Genomic DNA, 27915 nt, shown 5'->3' with positions numbered 1-27915 from the left:
CGAGGCGGCCGAGGAGAGAAGGCGGGAGAACGTTTCTGCCTTAGCTGAGTCCTCTTTATCTGCAGATGACCCTCGCTAAACAAACAAAACCAGAGCAGAGTATCCCAAACATAAATCATCCTCCACCATCTTCAGGATTTGGGCCACTTTTGCAATATCCATATCTTCACTTCCTTAAATAAAATAAAATCAGTGTATTTTAAAATAAACATGCATATCACTCTCAGGGTGGCACAGGGGTAAAGAATCCGCCTGCCAATGCAGGAGACGTGGGTTTGATCCCTGGGTCGGGAAGATCCCCTGGAGGAGGGAGCGGCCACCCACTCCAGTTTTCTGGCTTGGAGAATCCCATGGACAGAGGAGCCCGGCAGGTTACAGTCCATGGGGTCGCAAAGAGCCAGACAGGACTGAGCGACTGGGCGCACACGCACGCACACACACATCCCTCTCATAGAAGGAAGGCGACTAGAGACACACACAGGGAAAACGAGACAACCTGGGAAGGTTTTTCAGGAAGGCATCACCTGGCAGGGCATCCTTTCTGGGTCTTAAAAAGAGAGGTTGATGAATGTTGTGTGTGGGAAAGTTACTCAGTCATGCCTGACTCTTTGCGACTCCATGGAATTCTCCAGGCCAGAATACTGGAATGGGTAGCCTTTCTTTTCTCCAGGGGACCTTCTCAACTCAGGAATCGAACTGGGGTCTCCTGCATTGCAGGCGGATTCTTTACCAGCTGAGCTACCAGGGAGGCCCTGATGAGTGTTAGGAAGGCATGAAGGACATTGAGCACCCAGTTGAGACCTTCTCTTCCACACACCCCAGGCCCTGAAGAGATGGGAGTGGTTCAAGGTTATCTAATGTCTGTGTCACTCGCCTCTGGGGAGGTGTCTCCACCTTGGAGTGCAGGAGCCCCAGCCTTTGGGAAATGCTGATTTAAAACAGAGCTGTTCAGAGGGCCTCAGTCAGCCTGGCCAGCGTTCATCTGCCCTGGATGCCCCTGGGGAAGCCCTCTCTGCCCTGGGGAGGTGGGAGCAGCCAGGCCCTGCAGTTTTCTGATCTTTATTTGGCCACCACATGTCCTTCCTTTGTGAACCCTAAACGGGTCAGAGCCAGCAGCTCTGTCCATCCAGCTCGGAAAACCGAATTCCATTTCTCCCCTCGGAGAAAAGACAAATGACCCAAGGGGACACAAACACACCTCCACCCCCGTTCAGACTCCCCCTCCCGCAGGTCAGCAGCAGACGCGGACTAGAGGGTTGAGGGTCTCAAGTGATCTGTGCCAGGGGAGGCCTAGGCCTTCACCCATGAAGGGGAGGACTCCCCACTGGGCCTTGCAGAGGGCGGAGGGCAGCACCAGCAGAGACTCACCAGAGTCATCTCTGCCTCCCACCATCCATCCATTCATTCATTCAACAAGGATTCCTACAGACATGTGAGCAGGGGGCCAGGATTGCCTGGCCTCTGCCTGTGGGGCTTAGGGCCAGAGGGGAGACAAGAAAAACGGATAAAGACAATAATTGTTCGGGTAAGGGAGCTCACAGCTGGAGGCCTCCTGAGAAAAGGAGGTGGGGACTGGCCTAAAGTACTTTTGAGGCAGGCAGTGCCCACTGGAGCAGGAGGAGGCGTTTCTGCGAGCCCTGCAGGCCAAGGAGCCAGCACTGGGAAGAGTGTTTGAGATGGAGGGAACAGCGTGTGCAAAGTCCAAAGGTGGAGAAGCACCAGCCCTCAGGAGCCCCGATTTGTACACTCGGTCTCATATTTCTCTGGCCTATCCCAGGGAACTTGCTGCAAATCCAGACAAGAGGGTTCTAGAAAGTCAGACTGACTGAACTTTGGACCTCACAGACTAGCCATGTGGCTGTGGGCAAGTGATTCCACCTCTGTGAGCCTCAGTTTCCCCCTGGGTCAGTGGGACTAGGGAGGGCCTCATGGGTCTGCGTATGGACGGATGTAGGGAGTGCGAGCACAGGGCTCGGAGGAAAGGGAGACTCGGAGATCTTAGGGTATCAGTGAGTCCCTATGTTTGGGGGTGGGCGTGGGGGTGGTGGGCTTTCCTAACTCAGGGGGCCTGTGCAGCGTGAGCCAAGCAGGGCCTCAGGCTCCAGACGCAGAACTAGCTTTTGCATCCGAGTCTGGCAGGTGGGTCTCATTCAGGTGGGTTCTGGATGTGTGGCCTCCTCCTTGGGGGCTTCCTGGAGGAGATGAGGCGTGTGCAACATGGATGAACAAGGATGGTCATCCACTGACTCCTTCAGGGCAGGAGCAGCTGCATGGAAAGAGCACTGGGCTGAGAGTCGCTCGGGCCACCCTGTCACGTGGGCAAGCCCCCTCCCCCCCTCTGGGGCCCAGTTTGCCCATCTGTAAAATGGGGGTCATAACAACGACTTTGTCCCTGGGTAGTGAGGTCATGAGGACAGAATGGGATCCTACCCATGAACGTGCTTCGCAAACTGTCCTGAGCTGCAGCAAGGTGGGGCTCTCCTTGGAGGAGGACACTGGCTGGACGCAGGGTGATGGCGCAGGGGCCCGGTTCTAGCTGTGCCTCAGCGCCTTGCCGGAAACCAGGCTGAGGGCTCAACGCTCGGCTCTCCGTCCCCCAGGTCTGGTTCAGCAACCGCCGTGCCCGCTGGCGTAAGCAGGCAGGAGCCAACCAGCTGGCAGCGTTCAACCACCTTCTGCCAGGTGGCTTCCCGCCCACTGGCATGCCCACGCTGCCCCCCTACCAGCTACCGGACTCCACCTACCCCACCACTACCATCTCCCAAGGTGAGTCTCAGCTGCATCCTGGCATCTCGGCCATGCCCCTCACCCGCCCCGCCCCTTCATCCCCCGCTTAGCTCCCCACCCTGCCCTCACCCACTCCTTCCCTCCTCAACAAAGAAGGAATAAAAATTGTTTTCTTTGGCGGAAGGAGGGGAGAGAGGTTATTTGTTTTTCTTGCTCTTTAATGACCGTGTTTGTCTGCTTTGATGTGGACAGTGAAGATAAAAGAGATGGTGTCCTGCCCTTGAACCTCTTGCCTCTGCATCCAGGTGAAGAGAAGCAAGGTCGCCTCCATGCGCACGTTTAACAGAGCTTCTCAAACTATAAAAGTCACATGAATCTCTTGGATCTTACTAAATTTCGGAAGAGACGGTGGTGGGCCCTGTAGGTAGAGAAGGGTAGCACCCCTCCTCCCTGGCCCATGCCCCGCTGTCTGCCTTCTGCCTGCTCCCTCCACTCCACCCCGCTAGCACACAGCAGGAACCCACTGCTTGACTTCTGTCTCATGGAGGAGCCTCGTGGCTTCCTCCTAGAGGACAGGCAGGCTGGAGTTCTAGAAGCTGGGGAGAGAGGCCTCTTTGTGATTCCTGATGAGAAACTGAACCGTCGCCCACGGTGGAGGTCCCATCTGCTGGAAGACCACGTGGCAAGGCTGTGACAGAGAAGAGCAGCCCAGAGGCTAGGAACAGAGTGGCGATTCAAACCCTGGCCCCTGCTCCCTAGCCACATCGCCTTGCGCAGGGTGGGCCCTGATCCCACTGAGCCTCAGTTTCTTCATCTGTAAAATGGGAATCACTCTTGCTTCATACCCTTGGATGGGGTTTGTGAAAGCACTGGTGATTTTGGTGCTCACCAAACGTTATCCAACAGCCCCAAACAGACTGACAGAGTCCTCAATGAGATCTGAGTTTTAGCCCAGATAAGGTTTATTGAGCACCTACTATGTGCCAATCACTGAGAACAGGGCTGGTGTGCAGTAGGTGTGGAGAAGTTGTCTGGAATGTTGCTCGGTTATCAGTCGAGACCTGCCAGTTCCTGGTGTCCTGCTCAGAAGCCGGGTGTTCCATCCCCAGTAGTGAGAGAAGGCAGCCCCCTCCCCCCCACCCACCTCTGCTGGATGGAGGTCCAGAGAAGGGGGCTGGGGACCTGCCTTCCAGACGGGAGGTGCCTGCCCCGCTTCACCCTCTGGGGCCAGGCTGCTGGCTCAGCCCTTTGCTGGCTCTCTCTGCAGACGGGGGCAGCACCGTGCACCGGCCCCAGCCGCTCCCGCCGTCTACCATGCACCAGGGGGGCCTGGCCGCGGCGGCCGCAGCCGCGGACACCAGCTCTGCCTACGGAGCCCGCCACGGCTTCTCCAGCTACTCCGACAGCTTCATGAACCCGGCGGCCGCCTCCAACCACATGAACCCCGTCAGCAACGGCCTGTCACCTCAGGTAGGGGGCCCCGCCTCTCTGTCCAGGGTCCCAGGGGCCAGAGGCTTGCCAGCCCATCCAGCGAGGGTTCAGGGGGACGCAGGTGGCTCCCTCTTGGGGAAGAAGTCTCTGGTCTCCGCCACACCGCTGGCTGTTGGTCAACTCGAGAGGGTGTGCGTGGGAGGCTGGGTGGGGGTGGGCTTCTCCCACCTTCACTTGTCGTTCTGTGAGCCTTTCACCCCGGGTTTGTCATCTGCAAGTCCGGTGACCCAGTGGGCAGTTGCAGAGAAAAGGTTTCCGTCACAGGTTTCCATACTTCTCACCACCCAGAGCTTGTTAATCTGGCCCATCGCCTGCTTCCTGACTGTGCAGACCGTAACAGTCGGCGTTTTCAGCGCACTGATGGAAGCCTTGCGCTATTTCCTAGGGGATACGAACTGTGGTTGCGGCTTTGTTCTAGAAGCAGTAGTCCTTCTTAGATTCCATCCTGGGCTCCATCTCCCACCTTTGGTCACCAGGAGTGACTAGCGAGTGAAAGGCAAGACCACCACCTCCTGGTGGAGAGAATCAGTCGGGCGGGGATGTTGGGCGGAGGCATGATTCTAGCCCGGGAACTCTGCTCCCATTGGGTCTTGGAACTCTGTTCCCTCACATGTGATTGGCTGCTGGTTAAGTCACTCCATGCCTGATGGAGCTGTTAGGGGTGGTGGGACCATCTTTAGATGAAGGCGGAAAGACAAGCTGGAGCTGATGTGGTTATTGGTGAGCCTGGGGAGCAGGACTCAGTGATGCTTGAAATCAGAGCGAACTGGAAGAACTGTTGAGTTCATGTTTGTTGCTATGACAGGCTCTCAGACATCCACAGGGAAAGAATTAAATCCAAGACTCATTTTACCCTGCCTCCCTCCTTCTGAGACACCTCTCTTGTGTCTGTGGTGAGAATACGTGTGATGCAAACTTACCTGAACAGCTGTAAGAACAGGTGAGGCTTGGAGCGGGGGTGGGATCCCAGCCCCACTGTTCAGGGAGTTATGCTAGTGAGCATCTTTGAGCTTTGGGGTATCCCCCATTAAACAAGAGTGATTAAATAAAGAGTTGCTAACCTCCTAAGAAGGACCTTCTCTGCCTTCACATGCTAACAGGTCAAAGCACTCAGCACAGAGCTGGCATAAAATAGGAGTCAAATAAACATTAGTTCTCTGCCTCCCTGCCCCCACAACCATTGCCAGGACGATATAGTAATATGAGAAATCTGGTACGTAAAGGGAAAAATGGGACCAAAGAGGTCAGCTGCATCCCCGCAAGTTACTTCCTTCCAACTACGTGATTTTGTAAATAAAGTTTTATTGGAACACAGCCATGTCCATTCATTTACATATTTATGGCTGCTTTTGTGCTAGGGTGAAGGCAGAGTTGAGTGGTTTCCAAAGAGATCACATGGCCTGGCAAAGCCTAAAACATTTATTATCTGGCCCGAATAGAAAAAATGAGCCACCGTTGGTGTAAAATATTTCCCTTGCTTAATGCCCTTTAATTTTCTGCGTGTTTGGGGGATTTTCCTATTCGCCGCAGTTAATGTGTGCCATTGAGGGCTTACTGGGGCTTCCCAGATGACTCAGTGGTAAAGATTCCACCAGGCAGTGGGAGAGCCACTGGAGACATGGGTTCAATCCCTGAGTCAGGAAGACCCCCTGGCAGCTCCAGTGTTCTTGCTGGGGTGATCCCATGGACAGAGGAGCCTGGCGAACTACAGGCCATGGAGTGGCAGAGTCGGGAGCGACTGAGCATGCATTCAGCTCCATCCTGTGCGTGTGGTAGGAGCTAGCATCACCCCATTCCGTGGACAGGAAAGCGGACGGGTAGAGAGCACACACGCAGGGTCCCTTCCCCGCTCTACAGGTTAGGTTTCTTATCCATGAAGTGGGGGTGATGCCAGCTCACACCTCATAGGGTTGGGAAGGCTGACTGAGGAGACCTAGATAAAGCTCCTGGCCCAGGTCTAGCGCACACTTGTGAGTGCCCAGTGAACGGAAGCAGCTGAAGACAGAGCTCCCCGGGGTGAAGCTCCAAGGCTCTCGGGCCCCACTTGGGGGGCTGATGCAGACTGCCACCAGAATGTTTTCCAGTGGAGCCTACCTGTCCTCTTTGGGGTTCAAGGCCACCACCTCCATCTCGTTGGTGCCAGGGACTAACTGGCCAAGCTAACCTTCCAGAGCCAGGTTTAGACACAACGGGATCAGCAGCCGGCCGGGTAGGGATATAACTGCAGAGACCCAGGACGTCCATACCCGAGAATGGGGCCCGGGCCCAGCCTCGTGATGCAAAACAAATCAGAGGAAATCTGAAGAGGGGAGCGGAGTCTGAGTGGGCCCTCCAGCGCCCCTCACAGAGGGGGCACAGGACACGCTGGCTGGGCTGGACCCACGCGTCCAGGGCACCTGGCTCCCCTCCGCTGCTCTCCTCAGGCCCCTGTCTCATTGTGGGCTGAGCTTTAGCCCTGAAAGCAGCACTTTCGTCACAGGGCAGAGGAAAGACTAGCAAATTAAGGGGCCCCTAGCTTGGGGAGCATGGTTCAGCACTGAGATTAAAGGGTAAGGAGGTTCCAGGTGCTGTCTGGGCCCAGACACGTCAGGCGGGGGGTAGGAGGAGGGAAGGGGAGAGCCTGACCCGCTGCTCTGGGCAGTCAGACCAAAGCTGGCCGCACCCCTGCCCTCCTCTGAGAGGCCCCACCTTCCGCCCACCCCTCAGGGTGGACAGTCATATGGGAGGCCCCAGCTTCCGCCCCACCCCTCAGGGTGGACCGTCGTGTGGGGCGTGATGGATCGAGGGAACTTTGGAGACCCGTCCGGAGGTTCCCATCAAAGGTGTGAAGACAGACAGGGGGTCTGACAGGGGCAGAGGGGGCCAGGAGGTGAGCAGCTGCTGGAGGGCAGCACAGGGGCTGCAGGCGGGGCAGACACACGTCAGGGCAGGCCGGGTGGCTTCCAGGTGTGGACCCCCTGGGGTCACGCTGCAAATGCTTCCTGAAGGTGCGAGGGGCTGTTTCAGGGTCCTAGGTGGACGTTCTCGGCTTTTCTGAGCTCTGATTCTCCATGCACGTCCTCCCCTGTCTGAGCGTCTTCACGCTTCCAGCTTATCTGTGTGGTCCTGGGACGGGTGGGCCCAAGGGTTCTCCGCCAAGGGACGGAGCCTGGGTCCCGCTCTCATTTGTAGAGCCTGAGATTGACCCACCCACATGCCCTCCTGCCTCGCAGAAACGCACACCCTTGCCTTCTTTTTGAGAGACTGACGGGCAGTGAGGGGAAACCATCTCGGGAAGACGGTCCTTCCAGCTCAGAGGACAGAAAAGCTCCTTCAGCCCATGTTGTGGATGAGAACACTGAGGCTGGGACCTCAGGTTAGGGGCCAATAGACGGAGCTGAGTCATACGGGCAGCAGCCTCCTGAGAGGTGTAGATGACCCTGAGGCTTGGTTCCCTCGGGGCCCAGGCCCTCACTCACCCCCAGAGCCCAGCCTGGCAGCATTAGGGAGGCAGCAGGTGAACGGGCCCGGCTTTGCTTGGAAGCAGCTCTTAGAAATCAGCTGAGGAGAACTTAGGACCAAAGGACCCTTCGGTGACACCCCTTTGGGTGATGCGATTCCTGCAGATGGAGCAGTTCGTACCAGCCCTTGCGCTGGAGTCGTGAGCGGGGCACACTTTCAAGGGTGACAGGTGGAGAGAGAGGGGCCGCTCGGCTCCTTGGATCCCCCAGCGCGATGAGGGAGACACAGCCCCCGCCCTGAGGAGTGACTCGGGGGCTCTGTGCTCAGATCCCAGAGTCTGACGGAAGAGGAGCCCTTGTCTGTGGACGCCCCAGTCTGATGGTGGAAGCACCCACAGCTGTGCCTTGGAGAGCTCCCAGTGTGACGGGGGAGACAGGCCACGGACTCATAATCAGCGCTGACCTATCTGAGCTTCTGAGCAAAGAATCAGGAGCAAGGATCTGCTGGTTCGAGGGTCACGAGGGCTGGAGGCCCTCATGGTCACATGGGCAGGCCGCCTGTCCCAGGGCTTCTGCGGGGCCTGTGCCACCGTGTTCCGGGGGAGCAGCCCGCAGCTGGGGCTGCCTTCTCCTCCAGGCTTTCTTAGAGGCAGCTTCTCATCCGAGTCAGAAGTGGAAACTGAGGCCCAGAGAGGGGGAGAAAATCGCCCAGATCCCAGCGTCGGGGTGGCGGCAGAGCTGGAACCCCGGGCCCGTGGCCCCCCGCCGTGGGCGCCTTCCTGGGAAGCAGGCGTTTCTGCCACCACGCCTCTGCCTGCTCCATCACGCCGCCCCGGGCGTCATCCCCTTTGGCTCCTCTCTGGAGCTTAACGTGGAGGAACCTGCGAAAGGATTTACATATTTACGGTCTCCCCCCCACGGAACTAATGAAAAATGGAAAGTAGTCTCTAAGTGTGAAGTCAATCACACGGTTGGTCGTGATCACCGTATCTCCTGTAAGAGATATGCTGACGGCTTCCGTGGAGCGAGTGCTTACCGTGGGCCAGCCGTGGATGAGCGAAAGGTTGGGCCAGCTTCGTCCAGCCAGGCTTGGCGACCTCTGTTTACAGCTGAGGAAAAGGAGCTATGCAGCACTGTCCTGGCGGCTCAGACAGTAAGGAGCCTGCCTGCCGTGCAGGAGACCCGGGTTCCATCCCTGGGTCGGGAAGATCCCTGGAGGAGGGCATGACAACCCACTCCAGTATCCTGGCCTGGGAAATCCCATGGACAGAGGAGCCTGGCGGGCTACAGTCCACGGGGTCACAAAGAGTCAGACATGACTGAGCAACTAACTTTCAACTTTGATCCGTCCGTCCGCCCGTCTGGCAGACGTTAATTAGGCCCCTGCCACCTGCCAGCCCCTTGGTAGGTTCTGGAAAGGTGGCAGAGCCGGGATTCGACTGGCCTGGCTCCAGAGCCCACTGTGCTGTTCTCTCGTGTCTGCCGCGGAGGGTTGGTCCTGTGATCCACGTGGGGAAAGTGCGTTTTGAGGCCACAGTGGCAGTTAATGCCATGGCCAGGTTCATGGTCTACGTCTTCAAAAAGCCCAGCTCCTCCTCCCTGGATCAGTGGGGACAAAGCTCAGAGCCTTCCAGTTCTTTATTGTGGGGTCTCCTGAATGCCTCTCCACTGCGACCCTTCTGGCATGCACTGAGGCCTCCAGGGGACCTGATCCAGCAAGGAAGGACAATCCATCAGCTGATCATGGACGGATCCCATGGCCCTTATCAGCCCTTTGCTTCTGGGAAGTGACTCCAGCCCCCTGGGACTTGGGAAGACAGGCTCAGAGAGGTGAAGTGACTTGCTGAAGGTCACAGAGCAGGCGAGTGGTGGCGATGGGACTCAGCAGGTGCGCCTGGCCCACGCATCTCACCTGCCCCTCGCCCTCGGCTGGATAAGGTCAAGCCTGATCTTACCCCTGAGCCTGGGCCCCTCACGCAGTGGCCACTGGAAACTCCCTTTCGCCTTTTTCTCCCCCTCACTTCCTCTCTGTGTGTGTGTTTTTTTTCTCTCCTTTATTGGCGACACTGCGTCTATAATAAGCATTTAAAATGAGTCTTGCTGGACCAGGAACGGGGAAGGAGGAGGGAGTAGGAGATTTGTAGGCAGGATGATGGGGAGGGGGATCGTGGGGTGTTAAATAGCCCAGAATTTTTAAAAAACTGATGCAAATCACTGGTAGGAGAGAAAATTATGTGCAATTACGTCCTGATATTGGAAGGTTTTGCCTAGCCCAGGCAACAAGATCTCATTAACAAGCAGAAAATAAGATTGAAATGGTGTGTAAAAGAGCTGAAAAATGAATTTGAATGCTGCGTTTGTCCACAATTACCCCCTCCTTCACACATATTTTATTGCAATTTTTTTATTATTCTTAATCTCTCCATTCCTCAAAGCAGATTGGGGACATCCTGGCATTACCGGGGCGTCGGGAGGAGGTGTGAAGGATTTCCCGCTCCCCTGAAAGGAGACCCTTCTCTCGCACATTTTCCAAGGTTGGGTTTTGGAGGGATCAGAATTCATTTCTCCGGCTTAGCGGGTTGTAGGAACATGGGGCTTTAACCCCAGCCGAGTGAGCGCTCCTCTGGGCCCTGCCCCGCCCTTCCCTCTCCTCCCTTCCCAGCAGCTCCTCTGCCTCCAGCTTCCTTCCCTTCGCCTTCTCAGGGTCTCTCCCAGGCTCTCCCTGTCCCGGGAGGTCTCTCTCGGGAAGCCTGGGGCAAGAGAAACTGCACAGCCTCCGCCAGGGAGCAGCCAAGTTGGAGTTCTGGTTCTGCCTCTTTCCAAGTTGCTGTGTGGCCCTGGGTCACTGGCTTAACCTCTCTGGGCCTCCTTTCATCATCTGAAAATTGTGGTGATGATGCTTACCTTTCCGGGGCTGCTGTGAAGACTAAAGGAGAATCTGAGTACAGTGCCTGGCAAGTGGTGGTGGTGGTGGTTTAGTTGCTAAGTTGTGTCTGACTCTTGCAACCCCACGGACTGTAGCCCACCAGGCTCCTCTGTCCATGGGATTTCCCAGGCAAGAACACTGGAGCGGGCTGCCTTACGGCAGGCGCCTAATGAGCTCTCCACCCACCTCCCAACTCTGTTGTACTGGCATTCCATCTGTTCTGACTTTTCCCCCCTTCCCCTCAGTACTGGAAAATGCCTGAGTTGGTTTCCAGTCTTGGGAAGGGAGGACGCCAGGGTGCAGGGAGTGGAGAGCACAGGAAAGGCCATCTGTCCCCTTCCGCCCTCGGGCCCCGGGAAAGGATGAGCTGGGATGGAAGGAGTGACCCACCCCGGTTGGAAGGACGCTGATTTTCCCCAGGATTAGGGGAAAGCTATCTGAGTCACCCCAGCCACCCACTCACACACCCATTTCTCACGATGACCAGGGGTGATGGCGTAGGGTCAGCGGTGAGCTTGTGGAAAATGACCGAGAGTCTGTGGCCAGATTTTCCTGGAGCTAAAGCAAATGCCGTTTTGCAGTATCTGCCCTCCCCAACTGGCTTTCACTGAGTCAGTAACAGCCCAGCTCCCAGACCCCCCGCCCCCAACCAGTCACAGATCTGCCAGCCCTAGTCATAGCCCTGATGGGGGTACCAACTGGGGGCAGTGGGGAGTGTCCACTCAGCTAATCAGGCCTCCCTGCAGCCCAGTGCCCCTTCCGCCTGACTCCCAGCACAGGACAAGGATGAGCTGCGTGCTCAGAGAGTCAGCCTTGGGGTCCCAGACATCCTCAGCCCTCCCAGCCCCCAGGGGGGCAGACCCTGCCAAGATCCTGCTCTCACACCCAGCTTCCCTTTGTCCACGGTTAACCTACCTCAGTGGGAAAGGCTCAGTTATTTCCCCCCTGGAGGCTGCTCGCCAGACACAGCCACCTGCTCACGTCAGTCAGAGCCCAGCGCCAGCCCACAGGGAGAGGCCCTCATCTCCTGTGAAAACAGACCCGTGTTTATGTCTCTGCTTTTCTCACCCCTTCTTCCTGGGTGAAGGGGACGGGGGATGGTGGGGGACAGACGGGCGAGACCTGGATGGGGAACTTTCCTGAACACTAGTGATGGGAGCAGGCCATGCCTATGGGCAAGTCCTGCTAGGAACTGGAGGGCCTGGTTTATTGCCTGGCTTCCTGGCGACTTTGGGGTCTTTTTAGCATGGAGGGCACCCCTTGGGCTTCCCCTGTGGCTCAGTGGTAAAGAGTCTGCGTGCAGTGCAGGAGCCACAGGTTCCATCCCTGAGTCGGGAAGATCCCCTGGAGGAGGGCATGGCAGCCCACTCCCGTATTCTGGCCTGGAGAATCCCATGGACAGAGGAGGCTGGTGGGCTACAGTCCATGGGGTTGCAAAGAGTCGGACACGACTGAAGCGACTTAGCACGCACACACTGGGCTTCTCTCCATTCTTAGAGGACTGAATGGGATTCTGGGAAGACAGGATCTTGAACCTGCCTCCCTGAGTCTGGACGAGAGCCGCGGGTTCAGGGCTGCCCCCCACAGATGCTCCGATTCTCTCTCTCTCTCTTTTTTTTGGTCCACCATACATCCGTAGCAATCAAGACCTCCCTCCTTGAGGAGGTATAGGTGGGAGCTGGCCTCTGCCCCTCCCCGTGGGCCTGGTGTCATCAAGCAGGGAAGGGGAGGTCTAGATGTTTCCATACACCACTGGACGGAGGGACCATGGTCTTCATAGTGTGTGTGTGACGGTCCATCCTGGTGACACACAGAATCTGGTATCTGGTCCGCAGTGAGCCTCCAACAAGTGCTGGTGAGCCCCCCGGCGCACTGCAGGCCACACTGCACGCAGCTTGGTCTGTGCCCAAGGCTTTCGAGGCAGCTGGTGAGCTAGTCTGGACGTCATTGCATGCAATGCCCTTCATCCATGTGTTTACCACCTGCTATTAACTCAGAGTATGCACGTGTGCGTGAAGCCACTCCAGTCGTGTCTGACTCTTTGCGTACCTGTGGACTGTAGCCCGCCAGGCTCCTCTGTCCATGGGATTCTCCGGGCAAGAATACTGGAGCAGGTTGCCATGCCCTCCTCCAGGGGATCTTCCCGACTCAGGGATCGAACCCATGACTCTCATATTGCCTAGCATGGGCAGGCAGGTTCTTTACCACTGGCACCACCTGGGAAGCCCAACACAAAGTATAGGGAGGCGCAGAAAAGAAATATACACGGCTGTTTCTGCTCTTCCCAAGTCTATTCTGGGCGAGACTCACCAAAGAACAATGAGAGAATGAGTTATTGACAGTTGAGCGGGATTTCTGGTCAGATCTGATAGCAAGAGCAAAGGAGTTCAGAAAAGGGAGGGCATGGTCAAAGCAGGCTTCTTGGAGGAGGCTTCTCAAAGGGGTAACTGCAGCATTTGCTCAGAGGAAAATCAGTGAAGGAGTAGGAGGCTGGTGCAGACTGGACCGTTCAGTTCAGTCGCGCAGTCGTGTCTGACTCTCCGAGACCCCATGGACTGCAGCACACCAGGCCCCCCGTCCATCACCAACTCCTGGAGTTTACTCAAACTCATGTCCATTGAGTTGGTGATGCCATCCAACCATCTCATCCTCTGTCGTCCCCTTCTCCTCCCGCCCTCAATCTTTCCCAGCATCAGGGTCTTTTCCAATACGCAGCAACTAATATGGCAAATGCTGAAACAGTGTCTAATTCAGACACATCACCGGCTCAGTGAGATGACCATACAGACCAGGCTTTGGGTCCCAGGTTGTCTGTACGTACTCGCTGTGTGACCACAGGCAAGTTACATGAGCTCTCTGCGCCTCAGTCTCCTCATCCGGAAGATGGGGCCAATACTAGTCACCCGGTAGGATTTCAAGAAATACGTGAGATGGTTCGTGTGGCATGCCTGGTGCCGTGCCTGGCGCAGGGGAGGAGCTCACTAAGTGGCAGTGTGTCCCTCTCTGCGTCTCCCTGCCCTGATTAGAAATGGGGTGCGGGGTGGGCGGTGGATTGGGAGTTTGGGATTAGCAAACCATTATACATAGAACGGATAAACAGCATGGTCCCACGCAGAGCACAGGGAACTATATTCAATATCCGGTCACAAACCATAATGGAAAAGGAAAAAAAAAGAAAGAAATTGAATTAGCCATTCTTTTCTGGGACCGGAGGCCTGGCTCAGCCCAGCCCAGGCTGGTCACTGGCTGGAAAGTGGCCAATCTGAGTTCCCTCTGGACTTTACTTCTGACTCACTGTGTGACCTTGGTGGACGCCTCGCCCCCCTGGGCCTCAGTTTCCCTATCTGTGCCGTGAATGCGGTGGGCCACCCACTAGTTAGGAACCATCCTTCCTGCGCAGAGTCTGTGATTCCCGGGAGTTCTTTGTAAAAGGAGCTCACGAGCCCCAGTCCTGGGCTCCGGGTAGGGGCCAGCCCTTCTCTCCAGCCTGTGCTTCCTCCCTGCCCTCCCCAACCTTCTGGGGCCCCGGCTGAGGCTGGCGGGCTTCCCACCAGGCCAGGGGTTCAGCCAACCAGACCTGCCTGGCATGGTAGAAGAATGCAAAGAGAGGAATCGGTCCTTCTTTCTGATTAGCACGGGGAGTGTGCTGAACCAGACCGTCCCAGCCGAAGAGGGAAGACAGTAAGAGAGATTAGCAACGAATACAGCACACAGACTCAGGACTGGGCCGGTCCATCCCTGGGGTCCCTGGCTGTAGGAGAACTCTGAGATGGCAGGACAATACCGGACCTCGGAGGCCAGGCAAGTCCCCAGACAGGAAAGGCAGGGAAGACTCTGAGGGTCCCCAGAGAGCCAGACTTCTCCTGCCTCCAAGACTCTGTACCTGGTACATCCCCTGCCCGGGTCTCCTCCACAACCCTGTCATCATCTCAAACCCACTCCTACTTACTGTTTGGGACCTGGCCCCTTCCAGGAGCCTTTCCTCACCCCTCATGCTGGGTTAGTTGTGCTTTCCTTGTACATTTATCACAGTTTATCAGGGCATTAAAAGTACCTGTATTACTAGACAAACGTTGTTCCGCCACTGTCGTGTCCGACTCTTTGCGACCCCATGGACTGCAGCACGCCAGGCCTCCCTGTCCTTCACCATCTCCCAGAGTTTGCTCAAACTCATGTCCATTGAGTCGGTGATGCCATCCAACCATCTCATCCTCTGCTGCCCCCTTCTCCTCCTGCCTTCAATCTTTCCTAGCAACAGGGTCTTTTCCAGTGAGTCGGCTCTTCACATCAGGTGGCCAAAGTACTGGAGCTTCAGCATCAGTCCTTCCAATAAATATTCAGGGCTAATTTCCTTTAGGATGGACTGGTTTGATCTCCTTGCAGTCCAAGGGACTCTCAAGAGTCTTCTCCAACATCACAGTTCAAAAGCATCAATCCTTTAGCACTCAGCCTTCTTTATGGTCCAACTCTCACATCCATACATGACTACTGGAAAAAGCCTTAGCTTTGACTGACTATGCAGACCCTTGTCAGCCAAGTGTCACTAGATAAATATTCAGTAATAATAGTAATAACTCAATTTTGGGGGCACTAACACCACAGGCCAGATGCTGTCCTAAGCTCGTTATACGGATTATCCCATTTAATGGTCATAACATCTACTTTGGAAGGGGAGGACCTGGAATTATTTCTGTCTTACAGACGAGGTGGGGGACAGTGGCACCAAGCAGTTTAATTCATTTGTCCAAGGTCAGCTGCTAACAAGTGTTAGGGCCTGGACTTGAACCTGGCCCCAGAGACCATGCTGTTGGCCAGTACACATCACAAAAGTAGTCTGTCTTCCACTCGCTGGTGAGACCTCTGAGGTCCTTAAAACCCTTTGGTTTCAGCTTTTCCCAGGGCCCTAAGAGGTAGGAGGGCAGAGCAGCTCTGGGATCCCTGGGCCTGGGCCCCACCCCATCACTGTCACTTTTCTGCCTGGGCGATTCCGAACAGGCTTTTGTCTGCCTCAGTTTACCCCCTCTGTAAAGTGGAGCCAATAAATAGTCCCCATCTCAGAGCTAGTCTGAGGAGTGAGTGTGCTGATAGACGCACAGCAAGTCGGCATCTGGTAGCTTGCGGCGTAGCTACTTGCAGATGGGGGCTCCCAAGGCCGTATGGGGGAGCTGGTGTGGGGCCCCAGGCCAATTCTTCCTGGCACCTTTGGGGTTTCCTGCTCCTCCCTGCCTCTGGGTCTAGGCTCCTGACCTGCCCCAACCTCAGCTCCAGGGTTCCCCCTCCCTCCAGACCCTCCCTGCTGAGCCCTCTCCCCAGGTGGGAACCTTTCTCCAACACCTTGGTCGTTGGGACAGGTGTTCTGAGCTGCTCTGGCTGGAGGGGGTTTCTGTGGGGTCGGAGTTGATGGGAAGGAACCAGGGGGAGGAGGCTCCTCTCCTGGGGCTTCTGGGAGCATCTGAGACGTGAGCCAGGGTCCCCCAGGAGGCCCGAGCGTGGCCCCCACCCCCCGTGGGTGATTCAGTCAGAGACGGCCACTCTGTGCTCCTGTCTCCTTGGGAGTCAGGAGGGCCAGCCCGGTGTCTGGAAGGCGGGCGGCCCGACCCCCACGCTCAGGGCCCCTGCCCCTGCCTTCCTCCCGCCGCCCATTTTGGCCCTGTCTGCGTCCCACGCTGCTTTTCTCCATCTCTCCTTCTCTCAAATCCAGACCCTCCCCCGTGCTCTGTCCCCGAATCTCTCAGGCCTGTCCGGTTTCCGAAAACACCCCCTTTTCCTCCCTCCCCCCGCCCCTCCCCTGCCCTCCCCCTCCCCCAGAACTTCCCCCATGCTCTGTCCCCTAATCTCGCACAGCCTCTCCCGGTTTCCCCCCAAACACCTCTTTCTCCTCCCTGCCGGGCCCTCCCCCCATGCACCCCTCCCCCCTTTGCACCCCCCCTCTGCCCTCCCCCTCCCCTCCCCCTTTGCACCCCTTCCCTCCCCCTCCCCTCCCCCAGCCCCCCGCCCCCGTTTCTGTCTCCCACCGCTCCCCCCCATCTCTCGGTACCCAGCTCCCGTCAGGCGCGGTCCCGGGCCCAGCGGACCTGGGGCGCGGCGGGGGCGGGGGTGGCGGGGAGCGGGGCGCGGGCGGGGAAGGGGGGACGGCGGATCCGCGCGGCCGCCGCCGCCGCCGCCGCCGCGCCTTTGATCCATGGCCCGAGGCCGCCTGACAGTGGAAAATGCGGGGAGACAAAACCACTCAGTCAAAGTGATTCCCAACAACTGTCTCCCCGAGATAAGGACGCGCGGGCTCGGCGGCCGAGCGGCGGCGGGTCCAGCCGCCCCCGGAACGTCCGGCCGGGGCGGGGCGGCGGCGGCCGATGGGGCCCGGTGCGCGTAGTCTGGGGGGGACCGGAGGCCGGGCAGCTAGCGCGCCCAGCAGACGGGCCCTTCTTCCTTCTTCTCGCCCCAACCCTGCTTTCCTTTGGTCCCCGGGCAGCCGGTGATGCACTTGATAGAGCATTCCCGCCGCCCCACCTTCACTTACCAACCCCTCTTCACTTCCTCCGAGGAGAAGCGTCCCTCCTCCAGTCTCAGTGACCTGCGCTCCTTCCCGGGGTAGCACTTTTGCCTCTGGATGCTGACTTTCTGGATTCTGCTCTCTCCCTAAGCAAGAGCCAGGTTTTTCTGGGGGCCTGCCCTCAGCACAGAGCCTGGCGCATAGCGGGGTCCGGTAGGCACGGGTGGAGCTGCGCTGACACTGGGCATCCATCCGGGTTTGCCTTCCCCGGGACCCCTGCCTTCAGAGGCCTTCCAGTTAGTTTGGCAATAGTCGAGCGGGCAAAGCAAGAGCCAGAAGCCCCCAGAGAGGAGGAGATGCCTCAGACGAGGGCAGTGGTGGCGGGACAGCGTCTGTGGCCCCCACACCCACCGCACAAGCACACGCCTTCCTCGGCCGCCAGGTTCGGCTGGACAGACCTCCGCCTTCCTTGGCTCCTTGGGGTCCACCGTGGAAATCCAGGAGGCGATAAGAGGTCAGATTATGTAACCTGAGTGCAAAAGGGAACCCTCACAATCCCATCCTAAGCCGCCAGGGCTGTCTGGTCTGTTTGGGACAGGGAGAGCCCCCAGGGTCCAGGTGATGCGGGAGGGGGCTGCTGGGCAGAGTTGAGGGGAGGCAAACCCTCATCTTAGGGGTACAGGCAGGATCTGGTTTTGACAAGACTGTTGGAGAGCGGCTTCTCGGAAGGTTAGGAGACTCAGTTAGTGGTTCCCAAAGCTGTGCATCAGAATGATTGGGAATGCCTGTTAAAAACAGAAATTCCCAGGCTCCACCCTGATAGGTCATTGTTGTTGTTGTTCAGTTGCTTAGTCATGTCTGACTCTTTGAGACCCCATGGACTGCAGCACACCAGGATTCCCTGTCCTTCACCATCTCCTGGAGCCTTGCTCAAACTCATGTCCATTGAGTCGGTGATGCCATCCCACCATCTCATCCTCTGTCTCCCCCTTCTCCTCCCGCCTTCAGTCTTTCCCAGCATCAGGGTCTTTTGCGATGAGTTGGCTCTTTGCATCAGGTGGTCAAAGTATTGGAGTTTCAGCTTCAGCATCAGTCCTTCCAGTGAATATTCAGGGCAGATTTCCTTTAGGAGGGACTGGTTTGATCACCTTGCAGTCCAAGGGACTCTCTGGTGGAGGACAGGAGTCTATATTTTAAAGAAGGCCCCGTCCGAGGCAGCTGTTGTGAGGTTTGGCACATCCTGAGCAGCAGATTAGGGAGCCTTCACCTTGTCAACCTCTCGTCAGCACCTTGACCCTCAGGCCTCCTTCTTTAGGAAGTTACTCAGGGGCAGGACTGAGACCTCTCTCAGCAATCTCCAGGATAGACGACTGCCTTGAAGTAATTAACCCACTCGTTCCTTTTATGATAGACACGTCCTATAGCGCTGCACACTTTTCACTGCCTAGAAAGACTCGGGAATAGCTGGGCCTTTCCTAGGGCACAGTGAGCTTGGCCATGCCCAGGTCCTTGCAGATCTGATCGGTGGACAGCGAATGCAGTCAAGTTGCATGGGCAGTCCCCACTTTGGCACAAAACCCTGGGAAGCCTTTTTGAGCGCACTGAACAGGGAGACCCATCTCTTCCCCAGCTCCTGTCGCTCCACCCTGCTGGGCTGCTGGGGGCTAGCAGAGAGCATGATAGCCCAGCATGAGGCTGACGCTCCTGCTAGACGGGGGTCTGACCTGCGGCACCAGAGGATTAAGGTCCCATGAGAACACTGTCGAGTGTTACACAAAAAGTGCGCATCCAGGCCGAAATTGAGACGTGGCGCCCCGGGGCAGAAGCTCCTGAGCCGCCCCCTGGGGGCTGCCTTCTCACTGTCACACAGAACAGCCATCCCCACCCCTGACTCCCCTGGTGTCCTTCCCTGAACGCCCTGGATGCTGACTCCACCCCCAGCCAATTCCAGTCTCCCTGTCTAAGCCTCTGGGGAAGTGCCTGTCCCAGCTGAGGTCCCACTCTGCTTTGAGCCCCAAAGAAATGGGGTTTTCTTCCAGCACCTTTACACAGTCCTCAATAATGACAAGAAATCCCCCATCTGTTCCAAACCAGAGGGGCCAATGATGTGCTTCCACCCCCATTAACTGTTTGGTCCTCACTGAGCTCTGAGGGCCCGCAATCGTCATGCCCATTTTGCAGACTCGAAGAGGCAAAGCTCAGGGTCAGCAGCAAGGGACAGTGTCAGAATTCAAAAGCCCGGTCTGCCCGATGCCAGCGATTAAATTCTTCCCTCCATGCCGGGCGGTCAGAGCAGAATTCTCGCCTCTCCAGGTCTGCTCTGCACCTCGACAAGCTCCCGGGGGATTCCCACGTGCAGGAAAGTTTAGAAGCACTGACCGGAATGACCGTGTTGTGCCTTCCCAGCTCTTAGATGCCTCCTGAGCTTCTGGAGTGACTCAGAATGGTCCACCCTGGGCGACAAAGGAAGGAGACAGGAAGGGGCTTTGGAAGAAAGGTGCCAAAACCCCTCAGGGGAAGAAGCAGGGGAGGCTGGCTGAGGGTTTCTCCAGCCTGGGCTGACAACCTGCTGGACCAGGGTTGAAACCTCGCCTTCCAACCTGGTGACCTCAACTCTGGCATGCCGAGCTCCAGGGCTGATTAAAGGGCGCTGCCTGCTGGAGGTGTGTGGGCACAGGGGCGAGGAAGTGGACAGACTCTTAGAGAGGATCGGGGTGTGAGATGCTGATGGAGAGAAGGGAGGTGGGTTCAGCTAGGCAAGCAGGATGGTCAGGAAGAGGAAGGAGGAGAGGCTGAGGGAGGGAGGTGGGCAGACGGTGAGAGAATCTGGGGGAGAAGCATTCAGAGGAATAGAGACGGGAAGAGAGATGCCTGGAGACAGAGAGAGAGAAAGAAAAGGAGGAGGAACAGCAGGGTCAGAGCTGTGCAGAGAGGGGCGAGGACAGGGAGCAGAAGGCAGAAGCCAGGAGCGGCGAGGCGGGGAGGACGGAGAGCCGGGAGTGATGGCGTCGAGACACAGCTGCAGGGAGATGAGCTCACGGAAGTGGGGTGGGCCCCGGATCCCAGACAGCAGGGGGACTCCAGAGCTGGAGGGGGCAAGTGCAGAGGGCATGCGGGAGCTCCGACCCGGCCCTGCAGCCAGACTCAGGTTTGATTCCTAGTCCCACCCCCTGCTAACTGCATAGCTTTGGGGAAGGAAGGCGCTGCTCCTTGGGTTCCCGCATCAGGGGGTGTGGGAACCTGCTGGAGCCCAGCTGCCGTCCAGGCTCCCTCTCCTCTTCACGTGGACACCGATGGGCCAGATGTCCATAGCAGGGACCTCACCCCAAGCCCCACTCCCAGCCCTGGCCTCCTGGCGTGGCGGTGGTTGGTCTCCCAGCCCCCGGAACCAGGGGTGAAAAGTCTTGGCCTTCTGATGAGTGTTTCTCTTTAGTTCCAGATGCCACCCTGACAGGGGCCCCCCTGTGATTAATGTCCCCGCTCCCGAGGCTGGGACCTGCCCCTGCTCCCCACCCTAGAGCTGGTGGGTGTGTGGGCAGCACAGGGTCTGAGCCTTCCAGAGTCCAACTGGTCCTCCCTCCTCCTGGATCCGAGAGCAGGGAAGACCCTCCCTCAAAGCCGGCCTCAGAGGAGCCACTTAAATTCAGATGAGCCGACTTTTCATCCAAGCTCCTGTTCCCCTGTCTCTGTGATATCCTTAACCTGCAACCACGGTTAGGAGGTCATGTCAGCAAAGCACCCAAAGCCCCTCGGGGCAAAGCACAGGGACCTCTGAGGGCCTGCGGGGAGGTCCCTACAGCCCCGATGACAGAGGCACTAAATGCGAGCCTGGGCGCAGAAGATCAAGTCTGGCTCTGGCAGTTACCCCAGGAGGTAACTTGACAGTCATCGAACCACATGGGGGCATGCGGCCTCCAGTCACTTGAAGGCTCTTACGCGAGTGGCCGAGGCGGGGACTGTGGCTAGCTGGGGATACTGCCAGGTGATTTGGGGACTGCTGTCAGAGTCGGGGACCGTTCTTGGAGACGCAGGTGGAGCTCCAATTGGTCGTGGTTGAATGGGAGCGCTTTAGATGATAACGCTCCAGGTGGGAGCAGAGGTTACAGTTTTGTGATCCTGGGCAAGTGACTTGACGTCTCTGGGCCTCAGTTTCGTCGCCTAAAAAAAGTGGATGACAGCAGTGCCTGATTCGCAGGGATGTTGTGAGCAGTAGGTAGGTTGACACAGGAAATGCTTAGAATGTTGCTTGGCATGGAGTCAGCGCTGAAGCTGTGTTAGCTGGGATGTGCAGTCAGTACAGAGTCGTGGAGTTGGATTGTGTTGGGAGCTGGGAAGCCCGCTGCATTGGGGTGCATGCCTTAGAGGATGGGGTGGGCACTCCTTTCTGATTACTTCCCCCACCCCCTTCTCAAACAACCCAGGGCATCGCCTTCCCAGCCCCGGGTGCCAGCCGAAAAGCTCCTATCTCATCCTGCATCTCTCCCAGCCTGGGGCCGGCAAAGAGACAACATCTCTCCATGGCCGTCCCCAGCCTCTTGTTTGTTTGGTACATCGGAGCCGTGGGCACGTTTCTGCTAATTTTGTGGCTGCCTTTATCAAATGGGGATTCACAGGCGCTTTATCCTCGATAAGTGGATTAGTCGGTGAGCTAAACAAGATGGTGCGGGACGCGGGGGCTGCTCCGGAGAAGATATTTGTTTCTCGAAGAATGGAGCTTGCGTCCCTGCCCTGTGCAGCGAGGCAGGCAGGGCGGAGGAGTAGCTGGCAGGCTGGCCCTCTGAGCTCCTTCTCCCGGGGCAGGGGAGCGCTGACTTCGTGGGAACTCACTATGGCGCGAGCCAGAAGTGGGAGGGAGATTGGGTCCCCCTGCAGAAGCAGCCTTTGGGTCCTCTGGGAAGGAGAGGGTGGACCCCCAAGTTCCATTCTGTACCTGTGACCCCAGGCCCGTCTGGGGACTGTCACCTCCCTGGACAGCAGCTTCCTCACCATCTTCCACCTTCCGATGCCTTTCTCTTCCCTCCTCGCTTTCCTTCAAGCCTGTTACTTTTTTTTGTTTCTTTTCTGTCTTCCCTCAAACGCCTCTAAAGGGCTTTTGCTAAATGTTGTGAATCCAGACGTAGATGAGACACAGTCCTTGCTTTTACAGACGACAGACCAAACCAAACCCAGAGGTCCCCACAGACGGCAACAAGAGGCAACTCTGGGCACACGCTGGGCTTCTGGAGGTTCACTCCAGAGTCCAAAATGTGCCCCCCCAAGAAGGCCCCCAGAGGTCCCCACACATGGCAACAAGAGGCAACTCGGGGCACGCTGGGCTTCTGGAGGCTCACTCCAGAGTCCAAAATGTGCCCCCCGAGAAGGCCCTGGGAGTCGTGAGCAGCATGTCACAGACTGCTCACGGATTACCTTTAAAACGCATGCTCATTTTGCCTGCTTTGCCGCTGTGGAGCCATATTTGTTGGCCATCATAATAAAATTAATTAGCACCAGGGGAAGTTGATGCTCCAGGAAGCTGTGCCATGTCATCTTGTGACTTGGCATGGTGCGTGACGCCATGCAGCAGAGTGGATGTCGAGGCTGGGAGAGAGGCATAGATGGCTGGATGTGCGGAGTCTGGGTGACCCAGAGGCTGATGTAATCCTAGCAGGTGCAGGGCGTGCAGAAGGAGGACTCGGGTCCAAGTGGACGTGTGGAGGTCAAGGCCGGAAGGGGAGGTGGGCAGTGCCCAGGAGAGAGGTTGAGGCAGAGATGTGGATTTCAGCAGCGTCTCTCTAGAGAGACCAGGAGACGGAATGTATGTTTAGAGAGAGAGGAGAGAAAGAGGCTGGGAGGACGCTTGGCCCAGCTGTCCCTCTAGGTGGAGGAGAACGCGGGGGGCCTCAAACATTTGCTTTTCCCTTCCGTTTTTAGCGTGGTAGCCAGGATCTTGCTGTCTCTGCTCTCTGCTGCAGTGCAGTCTGGTTGGAGGGGGGCGGGGAGCAGAGACTCTTCTCAGAAGGGAAGAAAGGATGGAGCAGAGCGACCAGGGTCCCCAGCTGGTCCTTTGCAGTGCCTGTCCTCCCCAAGCTGCCTCCAGCTGAGTGTGATTTTGCTATTTATTTACATGTAATTATTGCTATGAGGTGCAGATATTAACGCTGTCAAGAGCAATTTGCTCTGACATTTTTCACTCACTCAGTGCCCCCGCCACTCTTCGACGGAGCCCAGGGCTCTCCCTGCTCGGGCCGCTGCGCGCTCGGTGGCCCGACCGGGAACCACCCAGCCGGCAAGGAGTGGCGTCCGTGAGCTCACCCGGCTCCTCTGCAAACTCATTAAGCTTCGAAATTGAATTTGGTCCGGGAGAGGGCTGGCTGGGCCCTGCTCCACCCAGACGAGGCTGACTCAAGGCCTCTCTGCCCTGCCCTCCTCCAAGAAAACCTGGCAGGGGCTGGTGGCGGAGGCTGGCAGAGGACAGCTGGTGAAGCGGGTGGAGGGTCATTGTCAGAGAGGTGGGCGCACACAGCCACCAAGGGTCAGTCAGGACCACTGACACCCTCTCGACCCCATCAGCTGCTCCCCCAACAAGAAAACCAGGCAGCTCTAACTTTGGGGAACATTGCTGCAATTGACTGCTGTACCCCTCTAACAAAGAGGCTTCCCGTGGGACCACGCAAGCTTCATAGGCAGCCTGCAAAGAATGGTACCATGGGGTTGGGGCGGGGCGAGGTACCGAGCTGGCCCTGCAGGAGGAAAATGCTAGGAAGAGAATCGACTTTGGAGTTAAACTTTCTGAGTTCAAATCCCAGCCCACCACTTCCCGATTGTACAGACTTGGGCGAGTTTTTTAGTTTCCTCGAGCCTCAGTTTCCTGATCTGTAACATGGAAGAGCCAATACCCATATTTCACTGAACCTAATGATTTGATCAGGTGTCCCTGGTGGCTCAGTGCTAAAGAATCTCCCTGCTAACGCAAGAGACACAGGTCTGGTCCCTGGGTCCAGAAGATCCCCTGGAGGAGGAAATGACAACCTACTCCGATATGTTTGCCTGGGAAATCCCATGGACAGAGGAGCCTGGCAGGCTACAGTCCACGGGGTCGCAAAGAGTCGAATTGACTTAGCGACTCAACAAGACGATTTCAGGCTGGCCCTTTCTTTTGCTTCTCAGAAGGCCTCAACAAATGCTTCGCACGCAGCCAGCATCCAGGCTGCCCCGATAGGCATAGCACGGTGCTGTGGGTGGTGAAATGCGTTCCAGTTCTTCCAAGACTGAAGTCACATCATTCGACGGCTGTGCTAAGGAGTGAATGGCAGTGCCTTCCGCACCCATAGTAGGTGCTCAGCACATAGTAGGTGCTCACGGATGGAAGGGTTGGATCGGATTTCCTTGTGAGCCTCTGGATCACGAGGGGCTGCTTTATATAGACGAGAAGATTGAGGTTCGCTCCTCTTTCCATTCCCTCTTTCCACGTTCGGGGCGCTGCTCCTCCCAGAGGGCCAGCAGGGCCTGAGCCATCAGGGCAGAGAGTCCCTAACGCATTGTGATCTGTGCCAGCTTGTCGGCCCAGGTTCTAACGAGGCCTCCCTTTCACCACTCACTCCCTGCCATGGCCAATCTGCGTCCCGTCTCGGGTAATTACTGAGAGGGAGCTCCCCCACCCCGCCGGGGGCGCCGAGAGCCCAGGCCACCCTGTCCCCTACCTTCTCTCCCAGCCTGCCCGGCCAAAGTCAGCGAGGCCCCCTCCCCCTCCCCCGCGGCCCTCCCCCTCCCCCCGCCCCCCCCAGCTCAGCCAATTAGGCCCCCGACACCTGGAGCCGCTGACAGACTGCTTCTGTCTCCTGCTCTCTGTCTCTCATTAGGGCCGCCGAGCAGGGGAGGGGAGGGGGAGGAGATGGCATCCTTCATGCTTAGTAAGGCCAGATACATTAATTACAAAACGGCCATTTGCCGCGTGAAAGTGTGCTAATTAAATTTATGCAATCATTATCTTTAAATAGTCATATCTTTCCCGGCGATCGGCCCCTTCCTTCTCCAACCCTGCCGCCGCTCCGAGCGGACTTGCGCTAATCCCGGCCCCCCATTATCGCACCATCGGAGACGGTGTCTGAACCCTCCGCACCCGCTCGGCTCCAGCACCCGCCGGGTCCCGGGGCCGGAGCACGGGGCCCCGCACACCCATCCTGGCACCGAGCGCCTTCAGGCTGGGGCCAACCCGGGGTCCACCGAGGGAGGGGGAAGCCCAAGGCGGCCCTCCCCCACCGGTATTTCTAGATGTTTCCAGGGATACAGTTTGACATCTTATTGACCAAACATTGGAAATGTGTGTGAGAGAGAGCACCTTAGCTTCTTGGAAGGCATTCTGTGCACCCCACCCATTTTATATGTGTGCCCTCATTTTCTAAATGTACCCCCATTTCTATGTGCACCCCCATTTTCTAGACAGCTTTTAGCTACGCCTTCAGGACCCCTGAGGTGAAGAGGGGGCTCTGACACCCACAGAGCTGAGGGGAGGGGAGGGACCTTCCCTTCCTTTTCATCCATCCAGTCTATGCCAGGCCTTGTGCTGGGGATAAACAGAAGAGTCACTCACAGTCACAGGTGTGAATTCATGCTCACACACATTCGCACACATAGGCCTCTCACAGCACTCACACGCACTCACAAGCACACGCACAGAACTCACACCCGCACACGCACACGTGTACACGTGTGCACATAGCAGCACTTACACATGCACACAGAATGCCCACACACCATATGCCCACACACAGTATGCCCACGACTCACAGACACACACAAGCGCCGGCTGGACACCCGCTGTGCGATGGGCAGTGGGGAGAGGGCGCTCATTGCGCCTCTAGCAGCTCTTGGTCAGACCCAGGGGCAAGGTCGCTCTGCGGCCAGGGCAGAAAGGGGGACCCCAGTCGGGCTGAAAATCCTCTCTCAGAGAGGCCCATTTTTGGCTTCCCCTGTCTGCGTGTCCCCCTCCACACACCAGGAGGCTCTTACAGGAGGTCTTGGCTGAGTCCTCGCTCTGCAGAAATTACCCTCCCTGCTTTCCTCTCCAATCAAACAGAGCCTGACTCCTGAAGTCTTTTCGGGCGCCCTGTGTTGAACTGGGCTTCCCTGACAGCTCAGTTGGTAAAGGGTCCGCCTGCAATGTGGGACGCCTCGGTTCTATCCCTGGGTCGGGAAGACCCCCTGGAGAAGGGCTAGACTACCCACTCCAGTATTCTGGCGTGGAGAATCCCATGGACAGTCCATGGGGTCGCAAAGGGTGGGACAGGACTGAGCGACTTTCACTTACGTTGAGCTACCCCATGGAGTGGAGAGAGAAGCCGGTGGGCTCTGGGGCGGGGCCGGAGGTGGCAGTTCTCCTGAGTGCTCCGGGAGCCTCTGAGGCCTCCAGACCTCGGGGGGCACCCTCAGAGAGGCCACCGAGGGGGGCAGGCTGGACACTTGCCCAGACACGTGGGCAGCATCCACAGCAGCACTCACATGTGAGGCTCACTCATGGTGCTCACTCACGGGCATGCAAGTACTCTCACACGAGACTCACATGAGCTCACACACAGAACTCACACATGCACGCACTGTCACGCACTGTCACGTAGTTTCATAGAATACTGCATGCACGACACACATGCACACGGAATGCCCACACGTGTGCCCACGGACTCACAGACACACGTGCAAAATTCAAATATACGTACACACAGCCCTTCATGTGAACGTGCATATGTGCCTTCCCACACTGCCCTCAAACATGCAGTGTCCCCATATGGGCCCGTGTAACACACACGCACGCACACAGAGTTAAGAATGACCCAGAACCATCTATGGTAGATGACAACCACGGCCAGCGCAGGGCTAGAGGACCGGACTAGAAGTCAGGGGTCAAGTGTTCTTGCCCCAGTGCTGTCACTCATCCCCTAGGTTATTCTGGTTGAGATCCTCCTGAGCCTCAGTTTCCTCATCTGAGAAATGGGGTTAATAGTTTCATAGAATAGTTCTGAGGCTTACAGGGAGATGGCTTTGGGAACCATAGCGTTCTATGCTTGTGCAAGAGAATGGCCTCTCTGGAGGGCTGGGTGGGGACAAGTGAGAGGGGCACCGGAGTCAGGGGCAGGGGAGGGGTGCTTGCCGGGGTACCAGCTCTCCTTGGTGGGGGCGGGGGGACTGCTGTGTGAGTTGTGTCTGGTGGAGGGGGTGGCGGGCTAGGGCCATGAAGCAGAGATGGAAGGAAACGAAAGGCGGGCGGGGGACAGGGAGACCTGCAGGAAATCTTGTTTGGAAGCTCAAAGTCAGCACCCGAAGCCCATTACCGCTGTCCACAGGGGGCAGGGAGCGGGGAGGGCCCCGATCCTCTTAGCAAGAACTGAGTGCCAGAGAGGGGGGAGCGGCGGGGGGCGGCAGCCCGGGTGGGTGATTTCTCGCTTGCACTAATCCCAGCATGGAGCTGGGGACCGGCGGCCGGACGGGCGGGGCGCATCTGTGATGTGTGTCTGCGCATCCATGGGAGTGGTGGGGGTGAATGTAGGCACAGAAGCTGGCCTTAGTGAGCTGGTGGGGGTGGGCAGGGGTGAATGTAGGCACGGAAGCTGGCCTTAGTGAGCTGGCAGGGGTGGGCAGGGGTGAATGTAGGCACAGAAGCTGGCCTTAGTGAGCAGGCAGGGGTGGGCAGAGGTGAATGTAGGCACAGAAGCTGGCCTCAGTGAGCTGGTGGTCACGGAGTTGAGAGGCTGCAGTGTGCACGAATGTGTTCAGGCCTGTTAGCCCGTGCGCATCCGTGCAGCGTGTGGATGGCGTGGGGGCAGGCCGTTGCTCACGCGTGTCCTCTGTGTGTCCGTGTTGGTCCGTCT

The 27915-nt window shown here is 57.4% G+C and overlaps 1 protein-coding gene across 2 annotated transcripts in view; it reads left to right on the top strand.

Moving 5' to 3' along the window:
• The window catches only part of PAX7 (paired box 7), a 108176-nt gene that overhangs the window by 66248 nt on the left and 14013 nt on the right, over window positions 1-27915 (top strand). For both annotated transcript variants that reach the window (XM_068968331.1, XM_068968330.1), the window contains exons 6-7: window positions 2601-2766; window positions 3995-4197. In XM_068968331.1, the coding sequence (XP_068824432.1) occupies window positions 2601-2766; window positions 3995-4197 (369 nt within the window). The remainder of the gene's footprint in view (window positions 1-2600; window positions 2767-3994; window positions 4198-27915) is intronic.

This window comes from Capricornis sumatraensis, chromosome 3, assembly GCF_032405125.1.
Source record: "Capricornis sumatraensis isolate serow.1 chromosome 3, serow.2, whole genome shotgun sequence".
Classification (NCBI taxonomy): domain Eukaryota; kingdom Metazoa; phylum Chordata; class Mammalia; order Artiodactyla; family Bovidae; genus Capricornis; species Capricornis sumatraensis.
Note: the sequence above shows the minus strand (reverse complement) of the source record. Positions and strands in the feature narration are given on the sequence as shown.